This window comes from Bos javanicus, chromosome 22, assembly GCF_032452875.1.
Source record: "Bos javanicus breed banteng chromosome 22, ARS-OSU_banteng_1.0, whole genome shotgun sequence".
Classification (NCBI taxonomy): Eukaryota; Metazoa; Chordata; class Mammalia; order Artiodactyla; family Bovidae; genus Bos; species Bos javanicus.
Window position 1 is genome coordinate 52262081 of NC_083889.1, and position 15335 is coordinate 52277415.

Sequence of the window (15335 nt, forward strand, 5' to 3'; positions counted from 1 at the left end):
ACCCATGGCCCTGCATTGGAAGTGTAGAGTCTTCTGACCACTGGCCCACCAGGGAAGTCCTGTTGTGCGTCTTTTGCCTATATCCTTTACTTAATTTTTTTTTCTGATTGGAAACGTACATGTTCTCTTTAGAAAAGTTGCTAAACACAGAAAGGCCATGCTTTTCACAATGGAATAACGATATGATTGACAAAATGATGCCAAGGACCACAGTATGGAAAGTTTCATTAATGGCAAAGAACCCGAAAATTTAAGATGTTTATGTTAAAAGTGTAAGGGTTCTGGGATTTTCCTGGCAGTTCAGTGGTTAACACTCCATGCTACCCATGAAGGGTGCACGGGTTTGATCCCTGGTTGGGAATTAAGTCTGCATGACATGGCCTTAAAACAAACAAGTGAAAATGTTAGGGTCCTGATTTTGCTCAGCATGTAGTAAGCACACAGTACCCTGGGCCTCTGGCTGCATGTGTGCTAAGTAGCTTCACTGTGTCCGAAACTGTGCGACCCTATGGACTGTAGCCTGTCAAGCTCCTCTGTCTGTGAGATTCTCCAAGCAAGAATACTGGAGTGGGTTGCTGTGCCCTCCTGCAGGGGATCTTCCCAGCAGGGTCAAACCAGGGATCAAAATCAGGTCTCCCGCATTATAGACGGACTCTTTACCATCTGAGCCACCAGAGAAGCCCAAAAAACTAGAGTGGGTAGCTGCCTGTCCCTTCTCCAAGCAAACTTCCCGACCCAGGAATTGAACCAGGGTCTCCTGTGTTGCAGGCAAATTCTTTACCTGCTGAGCTACCAGGGGAGCCCATTCTCTATGGATCTCTTACATCTCCTGCATTGGCAGGCAGGTTCTTTACCACTGGCGTCACCTGGGAAGTCCTGGCTAAATACAATTAAATGACTAGGGCCGATGGCATGGGCCAGCGATTGGAAAGGAAACTGTTTTTGTTTTTTCTCTCCATAGAGTATCTTCTAGCATGGACTCAAAGGTAACCCAGAACCTGGAACTGGACACTAGGTTTGGACAGAAGTTCAAGAGAAGCCTGTCTTTCTAGTCTGAGGAGTGAGAAAGGGACTTCTTAAGAGATTAGAGGGTAGGGATGCAGGAAGAAAAGCTTGTGTCTTGTTTATTTGTTTTTCTCCCCTCCATTTTCTCCTGCTCTTGTCCCCCATGAAATTTTGTGGTGGTGAAGGCAATAGTGACATTGGCGGCCAGCAGGGAGAGGAATCCTTCTATTTACAGGGATTGTGGTCTCAAGAGCATGGGGAAATTTGCTGATTTTGTTCTTAATTCTTACTTCTTGACCCGGGAAGCAGTCACAGTTGTGGGAGGTGCTCAGCAGTAGAAAGAAATGAAATTCTTTCCTTTCTTGCCAGTAGACCTGCAAAAGGTCCTCTGGGACCTGGAATGTCTTGGAAAGGTTGTAAAGAGGAATGTGAAAGTCACTCAGTCATGTCCGACTCTTTGCGACCCCATGGACTGGAGTGGGTAGCCTTTCCCTTTTCCAGGGGATCTTCCCAACCCAGGAATCGAACCCAGGTCTCCCTCATTGCAGGCAGATTCTTTACCAGCTGAGCCACAGGGGAAGCCCAAGAATAATGGAGTGGGTAACGTATCCCTTCTGCAGAGGATCTTCCGGACCCAGGAAGCGAACCGGGGTCTTCTGCATTGCAGGCGATTCTTTACCAGCTGAGCTGTCAGGGAAGCCCTGGAAAGAGGAAGGAGCTCAACAAAGTGAACCCATAATACTGTGTATGAACTCCTGGGTTCTCCTAAATATTATCTGTGCATTTGATCCTAAACAGCACACCAGAGGCTAGACTGCTGCCCAAGTCATGTGCCGGAATCTGCACAGTATGCTTGAGACAAGTCAGAATGGTACCACAGGGGCTTTGAAATGATCTGATGTTGGAAGCACAGCCCAGGGAGAGTGGAAAGGAATTTGTGGATTGGACCTAATCAGGGAGATTGCTGCTAAAACAAAAATGTGCACTTGCTTCAGCAGCACATATACTGAAATTGGAACAATACGGAGAAGATTAGCATGGCCCCTATGCAAGGATGACACGCAAGTTCCTGAAGTGTTTGCTATTTTTTTCCTTAAAAAACTAGGAATAGAACTACCATATGACCTGACAATCCCACTCCCCGGCATATACCCTGAGAAATCCATAATTGAAAGAGACGCATGAACCCCAGTGATTGCTGCAGCACTGTTTACAATAGCTAGAAGCACCTAGATGTCCACTGACAGATGAGTGAATAAAGAAGTTGTGGTACTTGTGTGCAGTGGAATGTTACTCAGCCATAAAAAAGAATGCATTTGAGTCAGTCTTAATCAAGTGGATGCACCTGAAACCTGTTATACATAGTGAGATGGGTCAGAGAGAGGACAAATACCGTACATCAGTGCCTATGTATGGAGTCTAGGAAGATGGTACTGATGAACCTATTTGCAGGGCAGCAGTGGCTACACAGACATAGAGAACAGACTTTCGTGGGCCCAGTGGGGGAAGGAGAGGCTGGGACGAATTGCGAGAGCAGAATGGAAGCATATACATTGCAGTATGTACAATAGTTAGCTAGTGGAAATTTGCTGTATGAGGTAGGGAGCTCAAATCAGGGACTCCGTGACAACTTGGAGGGGTGGGTTGGGGTGGGAGGTGGGAGGAGGTTCAAGAGGGAGGGGGCGTATGTATACCTCTGGCTGATTCATGTTGATAATGGCAGAAACCAACACAATATTGTAAAGCAAATATCGTCCAATTAAAAACTAAAAAGAAAAAAGCCCACCATTTTCTATTGGACTTGAACAAGATCCAGAATAACGTAGCATAGTATCCAAACATTCAAAGTTACTCACATATAAACAATCAGGAAAATCTTACCATCTCCTAAGGGGAAAAGACAGTCAACAGATGGCCATCATGACATAACAAAGGTGTTGGAATCACAAAGAATTTAAACTATAATTATTAGTTAAAACCTGGCTCTAATACTTGAGGGTGCACATTCTTTTTTTTTTTTTAAGTTTGTTTCTATTTGGCCGTGCTTTGTCTTTGTTGCTGCGTGGGCTTTTCTCTAGTTGTGGCAGGTGGAGGCTGCTCGCTGGTTGCGGTGCACAGGATTCTCGTCGCTGTGGCTTGCCTTGTCGAGAGCACAGGGTCTGTAGCGCGAGGGTCGCAGTGTTGCGGCTCCCACGCTCCAGAGCACAGACTCCACAGTTGCGGCACGTGGGCTTCGTTGCTCCGCAGCTTTGGGGATCTTACTGGACCAGGGGTCGAACCTGTGTCTCCTGCATTGGCAGGCAGATTCTTTACCCCTGGACTACCACGTTATTCCTCGAGGGTGAACATTTCTGAAACAAATGGAAAGATAGACACTTAAATTGGAAGTTCTATAAGTGAAACTATATTTAAAATTCATTGAGTGGACTCAGTGACAGAATAGAGATATATTAAGAAGTCAGTTAACCTGAAGGTAGAAGGGCAAAACGTATGTATTTGAACAACAGATTTTTAAAATAAACTGAAGAAAAATGAAGGGATCTTCAGGGGCCCATGGGAAAATAACAAAACGTTTATCTTTCATGTTATCAAAGTCTCAGAAGGAGTGGAGATGGAGTGCAGTAAAAGTGTGTGTGGACATTATAGGAAGAAAGAAAGATGTTTCTTATGCAGTTGACATGATATTCTACTTAGAAAATCCCAAGGAATATACAAAAAGACTGGAACTAATTATTGAGTTCAGCACAAATGCAGGATACAAGAGCAACATATTGAAATCAGTTATATTTCTTTGTACTAGCGATTAACACGGGGAAACTGAAATTGAAAACAGAACCAGTCAAAAAAATTGGGTGTAAATCTAACAAAACATGTATAGCACTTGTATGCTAAAAACAGTAATGATTAAAGTAATACAGTAATGATTAAAGAGGGAGTTCCTGTGAGTGGTTAGGACTCTCTGCTTCCGTTGCAGGGGACATGAGTTCAATCTCTGGTCAGGGAACTAAGATCCCATAAGCTGCAGTGCTGCCAAGGGGAAAAAAAATCAAAGATTAAATAAATAGAGATATTTCCTTCATAGGTTGGAAGACTAAACATAGCAGGAATATCATTTCTTCTCAAAATTGATAATGCAAATTTATTGTAATTCCTATCAAAATTCTAGCAAGAATTTTTTTTAGACATAGACAAGATTACTCTAATATCTATATGGAAAGGCAAAGAAACTAGGAAAGGTAAAACAATTTTGAAGAAGAATAAAATGAGAGGAATCTCTTTACCCATTTCAAGACTTTAGAGCTACAGTCATCAAGACCGCGTGGTGTTGGGGGAGGGACGGACGCACAGATCAGTGGAACAGTTTAGAAAACCTAGAAATAGACTCACACAGGTACAGCCAGTTGCTTTTTGACTGAATGTTTGTGTCCCCCACAAGTTCTTATGTTGAAACCCTCAGTGTGATTATATCAGGAAATCATAGCCTTTTGGGGGATAATTAAGTCATGAGGGTGGAGTCCTCATGAATGGGAACCAGCCCTGTAAATGAGGCCGCAGAGAGCTCTCACTGCCTTTTCTGCCAGGTGAAGGCGGTGAGCAGACGGCCACCTGTGAACCAGGAGATGGGCCCTCAGCAGCAGCTGAGCCCGCCAGTGCCTCGGCCTGGACTCCTAGACTCCCGAAGTGTGAAGAGTAAATATTTATTGTTTAAGCCACCAGTGTATGCTATTTCTGCTGTAACAGCCCAGAGGGCTAAGACAGGTGCCAAAGCAATTCAGTGGAGGAAAGGTAGTCTTTTTAACATTCGGTGTTGCAACAGTTGGTTATCCACAGGGAAAAACAAAATGCAAACCTAACCTCACATCTTACACAAAAAATTGACTCAAATGTTTCATAGATTTAAGGTGGGCTCAGACAGTAAACGGAGAAGGTAATGTCACCCCACTCCAGTACTCTTGCCTGGAAAATCCCATGGAGAGCCTGCAGTCCATGGGGTCACTAAAAGTCAGACACGACTGAGTGACTTCACTTTCACTTTTCACTTTCATGCATTGGAGAAGGAAATGGCAACCCACTCCAGTGTTCTTGCCTGGAGAATCCCAGGGACCGGGGGGCCTGGTGGGCTGCCCTCTGTGGGGTCGCACAGAGTCAGACACGACTGAAGCGACTTAGCAGCAGCAGCAGCAGCAGACAGTGAAGGATAGCCTGCAATGCAGGAGACCCAGGTTTGATCCCTGGTTCCAGAAGATCCCCTGGAGAAGGAACGGCTGAAGAATTCCATGGGCAGAGACGCCTGGTGGGCTACAGTCCATGGGGTCGAAGAGAGTCAAACACCACTGAGCCACTAATATACAACAATTAAAAATTTTAGGAGAAAACATCAGAGAATGATTTTAGAAGTAAAGCTTGGTGAATAATTTTTTTTTTTAATTTATTTTTTATCTGTTGTAGCATTTTAATTTTGTTTTGGCTGTGCTGGGTCTTCATTGCTTTGGATGGACTTTCTCTAGTTGCAGCGAGCAGGGGCTACTCTTTGCATGAGCTTCTCATTGCTTCTCATTGTGGTGGCTTCTCTGGTTGCAGAGCACAGACTCTCTAGAGTGAAGGCTTCAGTAGTTGGGGTGTGCAGGCTCTAGGGTGCGTGGGCTTCAATAGTTGTGGCATGTAGGCTCAGTAACTGCGGCTTGCAAGCTCCAGAGCGCTGTCTCAGTGGTTGTGGCCCACCGACTTAGTTGCTTCTCAGCATGTGGGATCTTTCCAGACCAGGGATCGAACCTGTGTCGCCTGCTTTGAAAGGTGGATTCCTATCCACTGCACCACCAAGGAAGTCTGGTGAAGAATTCTTATACATGGCACCTAAAGCATGATCCATAAAGGGGGAAAAAATAGGATAAATTAGACTTGATCAAAAATTAAAAGCTTTGGCTCTATCATAGAGTCTGTGAAAAGAATTTTAAGAAGACAGGTTACAGATTTGAAGACAATACTTGTGAACAATATATCTGGCAGGGACTTACATCTAGAATAACTAGAATATATTATATAAGGAGATCTCAGCAACTCCTAAATACCTAGTGGATCAAAGAAGAAAGTATGTGAGGAGTTAGAAAATACTTTTGAGACGAATGAAAACAAAACAAAAATTCACAAATACGGAAGCTGTGGGATACAACTACAGTTGTGTTTAGAGGGAAATTTACAACTGTTAGTGCCTGTATTAAGAAAGAAAAAACAGATCAGTAACCTTAAGAAACTAGAGAAAGAAGAAAAAGAAGCTAGAAAAGATAAAAATAAACCCAAAACAAACAGAAGGAAGAAAATAATAAAGACTAGAGTGTAAACAAATGCAGAGAAACTAGGAAAATAGTGAAGTACATAAAAGCAAGAGTTTGTTTTATTAAAAGATCAACAGAGAATAAGAGGAAGCTCAAATAACTGGAATCATTACAGAAAGTGGGGACGGGACAGTACCACTAACCTTCAGTAATAAAAATGACTATAATACTATGAACGGCAAATATTATGCTAATAAATAAGATAGCCTAGGTGAAATGGACAAATTTCTGGAAACAAACTAACAAAATTTATTCAAGAAGAAATAGAAAATCTGAATAGACTTGACAGATAAAGAGATTGAGTTAATAGTTTAAAAACTTCCCACACAGAAGGAAAAAGCCCAAGATCAGATGGCTTCACTAGTAAATTCTGTCAAATCTTTAAAGAAGATTTAACTAGTATTGACTGGACAGACTTTTGTTAGGAAAGTAGTCTCTGTTTTTTAATATGCTGTCTAGGTTGGTCATAGCTTTTCTTCCAAGGAACAAGTGTCTTAATTTCATGGCTGCAGTCACCATCTGCAGTGATTTTGGAGCCCCCCAAAAATAAAGTCTCTTCACTGTTTCCATTGTTTCCCCAGCTATTGACTATGAAGTGATGGCACTGGATGTCATGATATTAATTTTCTGAATGTTGAGTTTTAAGCCAGCTTTTTCACTCTTCTCTTTCACTTTCATCAAGAGGCTCTTTAGTTTCTCTAGGCCCTTCACTTTCTGCCATAAGTGTGGTGTCATCTGCCCATCTGTATCTGAGGTTATTGATATTTCTCCCAGAAATCTTGATTCCAGCTTGTGCTTCATCCAGCCTGGCATTTCGAATGATGTTGATGTATTCTGCATATAAGTTAAATAAGCAGGGTGACAGTATACAGCCTTGATGCACTCCTTTCCCAATTTGGAACCAGTCTGTTGTTCCATGTCCAGTTCTAACTGTCGCTTCTTGACCTGCATACAGATTTCTCAGGAGTCAGGTAAGGTGGTCTGGTATTCTCATCTCCTGAAGAATTTTCCACAGTTCATTGTGATCCACACAGTCAAAGGCTTTGGTGTAGTCAATAAAGCAGAAGTAGATGTTTTTCTGGAACTCTCTTGCTTTTTCCATGATCTAGTAGTGAATGTTGGCAATTTGATCTCTGGTTCCTCTGCCTTTTCTAAATCCAGCTGGAACATCTGGAAGTTCACAGATAATGTACTGTTAAGCCTGGCTTGGAAAATTTTGAGCATTACTTTATTAGCGTGTGAGATGAGTGCAATTGTGCGGTAGTTTGAACATTCTTTGGCATTGCCTTTCTTTGGGATTAGAATGAAAACGGACCTTTTCCAGTCCTGTGGCCACTGCTGAGTTTTCCAAATTTGCTGACATATTGAGTGCAGCACTTTCACAGCATCATCTTTTAGGATTTGAAATATGTCAACTGGAATTCCGTCACCTCCACTAGCTTTGTTCATAGTGATTCTTCCTAAGCCCCACTTGACTTCACATTCCAGGATGTCTGGCTCTAGGCGAGTGATCATACTACTGTGGTTATCTGGGTCATGAAGATCTTTTTTATACAGTTCTGTGTATTCTTGCCACCTCTTCTTAATATCTTTTGTTTCTGTTAGGTCCACACCATTTCTGTCCTTTATTGTGCCCTTCTTCGCATGAAATGTTCCCTTGGTGTCTTTAATTTTCTTGACGAGATCCCTAGTTTTTCCCATTCTGTTATTTTCCTCTATTTCTTTGCATTGATCACTGAAGAAAGCTTTCTTATCTCTCCTTGCTATTCTTTGGAACTCTGCATTCAAATGGGTGTATCTTTCTTTTTCTCCTTTTCTTCTCACTAGCCATTAGGGAAATGCAAATCAAGATCAAATAAGATACTTATACACTCCTATTAATCCTGCTAAAATAAAGAATAGTAGCAATACCAAATGCTGGTAAGGATGCCAAGAAACGAAGTCGCGTCTGGTGGAAGTGTAAAACGGTGTGGGTACTCTGGAAAATACGTTGGCAGTCTTAGGTTGTATAGTACGTTTTATGTTTCCTAGCAGTTTCACTTCTGGGTATTTATTCCAGAGAAAGGAGATAGTAAATATTTGTGGTAAGAATAAGCATGATGGGTCCAGTGTGGCTGAAATTTAGGGGAGATGGTAAGGCTTTTCAACAAATGATCTTGGAAAGCTTTGAGACAGAGCCTGCAGTCTATGTCGTTTTTTGCATCTCTTTTCCTACTCTGTCCTTGGGGCTTTGACACATTTATTTTTCTTGGTTGAGTGTTTAACTTTTGTGAGTTGGTTGAAGAGAATTTTAAATGCTGAAAGTTTGGTGAATATAGGCACAAAATAGACCATCATCTCTTTTTTTAAAAAATAATGTTCTATGTTAATGTATGTTACGTGTATGGATTTTTCTAAAACTTGAGCATCTGTGATCTGGTTTGGGGCTGGTTCAGAATCACAGGTTCGGCAAGCTCGTGACACAGTGGCACCCGTCTGCCTCCCCAGCCTGCCCTCAGGGACTCCTCCTGTTCTTTGTGCCCTTTGTCCTCTGAGCCAGTGGGTCTGACTTGACCTGGGCTTGTCCTCTCTGTAGACTTCCTCCAGGGCTGTTCTTTGTTCTGGTTCCAATAGTTTTTTTTCTTTATACATACAGCTCTATGCTGCTGCTAAGTCGCTTCAGTCGTGTCCAACTCTGTGTGACCCCAGAGATGGCAGCCCACCAGGCTCCCCGTCCCTGGGATTCTCCAGGCAAGAACACTGGAGTGGGTTGCTATTTCCTTCTCCAATGCATGAAAGTGAAAAGTGAAAGTGAAGTCACTCAGTCATGTCCGACTCTTCTCAACCCCATGGACTGCAGTCTACCAGGCTCCTCCGTCCGTGGGATTTTCCAGGCAAGAGTACTGGAGTGGGGTGCCATTGCCTTCTCCGATACAGCTCTATAATTTTGGTCTATAACAACAGAGCCCTTTGTTTTTGCTTGTAGCAGGGTCTCCCGTGAAGGCATTGGACAAAATCATTTACATTTTTGTGTAATAGGGCCACTCAGGCCCCCAGGGCCTCCATCCCTTCTACATATTGTGTCTATTTTTAATTTTTAAAAATTATTTCAAGTCACTATTTTTTTTAAATTATGTTTTTAATTTTTTAAATTATTTTTATTGTGTTAAAGTATGTATAAACATATAATTTGCCATGATAACTATTTTTAATTGTGCAATTCAGGGACATTAATTACATTCACAGTGTTGTGCAGCCATCACCATTATCTATTTCGAAAACTTTTCATCAAGCCAGAAAGAAGCTGTAATTAGTAACTTCCTATCCTGTCTGTCCCCAGGCTCCTAGTAACCTCTAATCTGTCTTCTGTCTCTCTGAATTTTCCTAATCTAGATGTTTCTTATAAGTGGCATCATATAAAGTTTGTCTTGTTGTGTCTGCCTTATTTCATTTAGCATGTTTGCAGGATCTATCCATGTTGTAGTGTATATCAGAACCTCATTCCTTTCTGTGGCCAAATAACATTCCACTGTATGTGTACATATCACATAAAAACTGTTGTGTCTCTTTAAATTTGAGAAGCTGAGTTCAGAGTGTAGATTTTGAGCTGAAGAAATTTATAAGTGTGGGGCAATGTAGGAAAGAGAAAATTTCAGTTCAGGTTGGATAAATTGGGCTTTGGAATAGCTTTGTGTCAAAGTGAACATAGTGGAGGAAAGATAAGTTAATTCTCTTGCCAGGTCCAGGTAGGTGGGCTGTGTAAGGAACTAGAATTTGGACTTCTTTTTTTGTTTGTTTCATGATTTTGTTTTCCGGGTGCTATGAAAATGAACAATTCAGTTCAGTTCAGTCGCTCAGTCGTGTCCGACTCTTTGTGACCCCATGAATCGCAGCACACCAGGCCTCCCTGTCCATCACCAACTCCCGGAGTTCACTCAGACTCACGTCTACCGAGTCGGTGATGCCATCCAGCCATCTTATCCTCTGTCATCCCCTTCTCCTCCTGCCCCCAATCCCTTCCAGCATCAGAGTCTTTTCCAATGAGTCAACTCTTCGCATGAGGTGGCCAAAGTACTGGAGTTTCAGCTTCAGCATCATTCCTTCCAAAGAACACCCAGGGCTGATCTCCTTCAGAATGGACTGGTTGGATCTCCTTGCAGTCCAAGGGACTCTCAAGAGTCTTCTCCAACACCACAGTTGAAAAGCATCAATCCTTCAGCGCTCAGCTTTCTTCACAGTGCAACTCTCACATCCATACATGACCACCGGAAAAACCATAGCCTTGACTAGACGATATTGGCAAAGTAATGTCTCTGCTTTTGAATGTGCTGTCTAGGTTGGTCATAACTTTACTTTGTAATAAAGATGAATGGGAACTGAAAATGACTAAGATCATGTCAGAAATGACTTGGACTTGGTGCAGAATGAAGGGAGATGTTTTTGTTTCCTCATATTAGTAATTTCATGTATAAGATAACAGAAGAGGCCTGAGAAGAAGATGAGGATTAGTAGGATCACAGTTTCCTGGTGGACTTGGTTTGGGGACCTTTAAGGGAAGAGACGTGGGGCTTGGCAGAGGACTGAGGTTGGAAAAGCCCCAGCTTGTTCCTGACAGTGTCTTCCCACAGACAGGCTTCTCATTCGTGTTTGTTTCCCCCTTGGGGCAGGATGGAGGGTTAGGGGCGTGGGAGCAGAAAGGTCGCTTCCCCAGAGTCCTGGGTTATGCTGGTGGGGAGCGCAGCTGCGGGGTCCTTCTGCGGGCCCTGGCCTGGGACCTTCGTGAGCTCTGGGGCTGCAGGTGAGCCTGGGGAATGGCTGGGCTCTTGTCAGCAGCTCTGCTACTTGGGCAGAGCTGTCACTTGCTGGCTCCCCTGCCTGCTGCCTTTTGAGTTGACCCACAGAGGCTCAGTGTCGTGTTTGCTTAGAAGGTTCTTGGACTGGAGGATTGCACGCATGCTTGTGGCTTGTGCCTCCAGGAAGGCTGATGGAGTGAATCCCTTCTTGTTAACTGGCTGTGGTGTGACTGCTCTTGCTTCTCTTTTCTGGTCTCACACTTCTGAGGCATCACCTCTTTGGCCTGGGTTTCATCAGTGAGCCAGATCACACTGAGACACACGTCCAGCACAGACTGGAAAATAGCAACACGGAACAGGAGAAGTAGTTTTTTTTTTTTTAAGAAATACGGTTTTATTTTTATTTGTTAATGTAGCGGCTGTGCTGGGTCTTTATTGCTGTGCGCTGGCTCTTTTCTAGTCGCAGCAGGTGGGGGCTGCTGTCTAGTCGTGCTGTGTGGCCTCTCCTTGCCGCGGCTTCTGGTGCTGTGGAGCACGGGCTGTCAGTGTGCGCGCCTTCCGCAGTTGCGGCTCATGGGCTTTAGTACAGTGCTCTCAGTGGTTGTGGCCTGCAGGCTTCGTTGCTCCACAGCGTGTGAAATCTTCCCAGACCAGGGATTGAACCTGTGTCCCCTGCATTGGCAGGCAGATTCTTAACCATTGGACCACTGGGGAATTCCAGAAGTAGATTTACACGTGAATTTCATTGGAGAGCTCAGCAGGGAAAGGAATTCTAGATCTCTGGGGCTTTCTGTTAGAATTTTATATTCTGATTTTTTGGGGTGTAAGTTTCTCTGTTGGGAAGCAAGGCACAGACAAAACAGAGATTTAATTGGAAGGATATGGAATGGCCGGAAGGAAGACCTAATGAGTCTTCAGAAAGGACTGGAGCCAGAGCAGTGCAGTGATGTGGGAGGTGGAACCTCTCAGGGAGGATTCAGTACTGCCATGTCCAGTTTTGCTTCTTTTTGTCAGAAGTCAAAGTCCAGGGAGACAGACATGACCAGCCTGATGGGGGTCAGGGAGAGGACCTTAACTGACAGTCCGTACAGGGTGGATCTTGTGCAGAAAGCTAGTGTTCTGAGTCGCGCTGGGCGGTGTCCCTCAAAGAAGGAGACAGCTTGGGCAGCAGGAGCAGAAGGGGCCCTCTGCCCCACATGTTCCCAGAGCAACAGGGGACCAGAAGCAGAGACTTCCACCTTGCAGTGCAATTTGTTTTATGTCAGGGGCCTAGGCTTTTTGGTGTTTTTACGTTGAGGGCTGACCTCACTGAACGTTCTTTATCAGTGAATCACTGTTTGTGCAAGAAATGTGTTTTTTGAGGGGTCAGTCCTTGAAGGTTTTTCCCAAGGATTTCTCTTGGTCTGGCCTTTGCACAAAGAACAGGGGGGAGGGTTTCCAGAAAGTCCATTTGGCTGAGAGCAGCTGAAGGTGCTGTCGATTACACAGGCATGCTCTCCTGTGCCACATATGAGAACAGTGCCCTCTCGAGGGAGTGGCCTTTTTAAGACAGTGCCTAATGTGGAAGATGGTTGAGAGTTTGTTACTAGAACTAGAGGGGCAGTTTTTTGGTTTCTTTGGTTAGACTTATTTGGACACTGCCCACAGTCACTAGGAGCTGACCAAGATTATGCACGTGTGTATATGCATGTGTGGGCTGGAGTTGATGTCTCCAGCTCTTGCCTGTACACATCCTGATTGGGTCTCCACATCCCTGCCACCTCCCCTGGGTGCCCTAGTGTTCACAGCCAGGTATTCTTTGCTAATTTGCTTTTCTCCCTTCTTGCCAGGTGTCTGCAAATGGTGTACATTGTCAGTTCCATCCAGCGTGTGCCAGGCTGATCCATGGTCACTTTCCGGGATGGCAGCAAGGTGACTTCAGCTGAGGATGACCCTGACTGAAAGGCTGCGTGAGAAGATATCTCAGGCCTTCTACAACCATGGGCTGTTCTGTGCGTCCTACCCCATCCCCATCATTCTCTTCACGGGGCTCTGCATCTTAGCCTGCTGGTATGTTTCCAAGTTGCCCTGTATATGGTGGGCCAGTCGACCTCCTAACCCTGACTGTTGTGTAGCCCTTGGACTGTGTCTTTTTACACAGTGGAACTTGAGGCTCATCCCGGCCCACCAGTGGGAAGCTCTAGTCCTGGGGTGGAAGCCACTGCACTAGAACAGTCCAGGCTCGCCCTAATTTAGTAAGTCGCCAGATTTGTTCATATTATTGAGAATTTCTCAAAATAACGTTGAGATGTTTCTAAGAAACTGCAGGATGAATAAAAGCGTGATCTTTTAATTTTCCTTCTCAGCAGTGGTAGCTTCCTTTTGGTATCTGGTTAAGAGCAGGAGCCTTGGAGTGTTGCAAGAACAGTCCACTTCAACAATTCTTGGGATACCATCAGTGTTGCAGGCTAATCCCAGGATAGGGTTTTCTACATACGGGCCTGTCATTGCCTCACGCGGGATCTTTTGTTGCATGGACTCTCTAGTTATGTGTGGGCCCAGTACTTGCAGTGTGCGGGCTCTCTGGTTGTTGGACTTAGTTGTCTTGCAGTATGTGGGGTCTTAGGTCCTGGACCAGGGATCATACCGGTGTCTTCTGCATTGCAAGGTGGATTCTTAACCACTGGATCACCAGGCACCTCCCTCTTCAGTCATTTTCTTGTGTTCCTGGGGAGCCTCCTTCTGACCTGGTTGGTCCCTGGGCCCGCCGCACTCACCAGCACTGAGAGCTGTGCCGCCCTCTCTCCATGTCTGTTGCGCTGTCCCAGGGCCCCGGAGAACCCTAAAAGCTGTGGCTGATGAAGACACTGTAGAAGGAGAGGCTTGATGTAAGGTGATAACCAGGGGTCCCCTTTGGCTTGCAAACACTGACAAGAAAAGAGCCCACCTCGTTGTCCTTGTCTCTGGGAAGAATTCTGGTTTCCAGATTCATTGCACATCTAATGTTTATAGAAGTTTACATTGCTGTGCTGGAAGAAAGATGGTTCGGTTGTTAATGATCCCAAGTTCTTCCTTAATTAGGACAAGGAAAGATGAGCATATTCTTGAGAATTTCCTGCTGGGCGCTTCAGCAGGTATATAATTAAACGTCTCGTTGATCCTCAGAAAAACCTTGGGAAATGGTCCAGTTATATTTCCATTTAACCAAAGGGAGGATGGAGGTTTAAAGCTTGCCTAGTCTACACAACCAATGAGCAGGGAACCGAGTTCAGATCCAGGCCAGGGATCCTGGTGCCTGCACCTGTGGCACTGTGTCCCCCACTCTTGTCACTCTGGTTCAGTGTATTTGTTTAAACTTTGTTAATTTGTGTTGTACATGATAAGATGCTTGTGGCTTTATCCTGCACCTGATGAATTAGGAGTGTTCTGAGAACCCAGCTCTTGGTTTTCCTTGTATTCTTTCCTTTAAGTCAGTTTACACATCTCTGTCTTTGAGAATCATCCTTTTCTAGGTCTGGCTCATGTGCTTGGACAGTGATTCTTAAAGCTGCTCTAGCATCAGAATCACCAGGAGGGCCCGTTAAACGAAACTGCCGGGCTGTACCCCAGAGTTTCTCGTTCCTAGGTCTGAGTGAAGCCAAGAATGTGCGTCTCTAAACAACTTCCCAGGCCAGGGGTCTACATGCTGAGAACACTAGACTGTGTGTCTGTCTTGAAAAGTTCTACCACATCTCAGCTAAAAGTACTTTTTATTCTGACTTCTGGAGCAGTGGTTTGTGGGGACACTCCTGGTCGTTATTGCTCCTGTCGCCTTCTGTAGGGGTGGGTGGTGCCCAGCTCCCCTGTCCTACATCCTCACTTGTGTGATAGCCTCTGTGCATGTGCCTCTGCACCTGGGAGGGCGCTAGGTAAATCTATAATGGATGAGCACCCTGAGTTCAGCTTGTCTTCTCAGTGGGCAGTTGAAGAGGTAGTTGTGACTCCCTTTCCACAAGGACAGCTCTAGTAACAGAAAGGAAAGGGTGTTTCTTCTTGCCATTCACCTTTGGAGGATTGGATTTGGCCAGCCGGGTCCAGACAGCTTCCCAGACAGGGAGTGTGTGATGGGGGCAGCAGCTGTGAGTGTAGCTGGGTGCAACTGGGATTTATCTTTGAATGAATAATTTGATATCACACATGTGTTTCAAAACAAATTGTCCTTGGATTTATGATAGGGGCCTCTGGTATGAAAACTTTCTGACCTTTG

The 15335-nt window shown here is 44.5% G+C and overlaps 2 protein-coding genes and 1 non-coding gene across 7 annotated transcripts in view; all 3 read left to right on the top strand.

Annotated features, from left to right (window-relative positions):
• The window catches only part of ELP6 (elongator acetyltransferase complex subunit 6), a 78511-nt gene extending 65476 nt beyond the window's left edge, over positions 1–13035 (top strand). For 3 of the 4 annotated variants that reach the window (XM_061397656.1, XM_061397660.1, XM_061397657.1), the window contains one exon: positions 12940–13035. In XM_061397656.1, coding sequence (XP_061253640.1) covers positions 12940–13035 — 96 coding nt within the window. The remainder of the gene's footprint in view (positions 1–12939) is intronic. The other variant, XM_061397658.1, reaches the window with a different exon arrangement.
• LOC133235798 (U6 spliceosomal RNA) lies at positions 1992–2094 on the top strand. The gene has a single exon (XR_009732662.1). It is a non-coding gene; the product is annotated as a U6 spliceosomal RNA (small nuclear RNA).
• Positions 13036–13037: 2 nt separating the features above from the next.
• The window catches only part of SCAP (SREBF chaperone), a 49402-nt gene continuing 47104 nt past the window's right edge, over positions 13038–15335 (top strand). For both annotated transcript variants that reach the window (XM_061397644.1, XM_061397645.1), the window contains exon 1: positions 13038–13159. In XM_061397644.1, coding sequence (XP_061253628.1) covers positions 13038–13159 — 122 coding nt within the window. The remainder of the gene's footprint in view (positions 13160–15335) is intronic.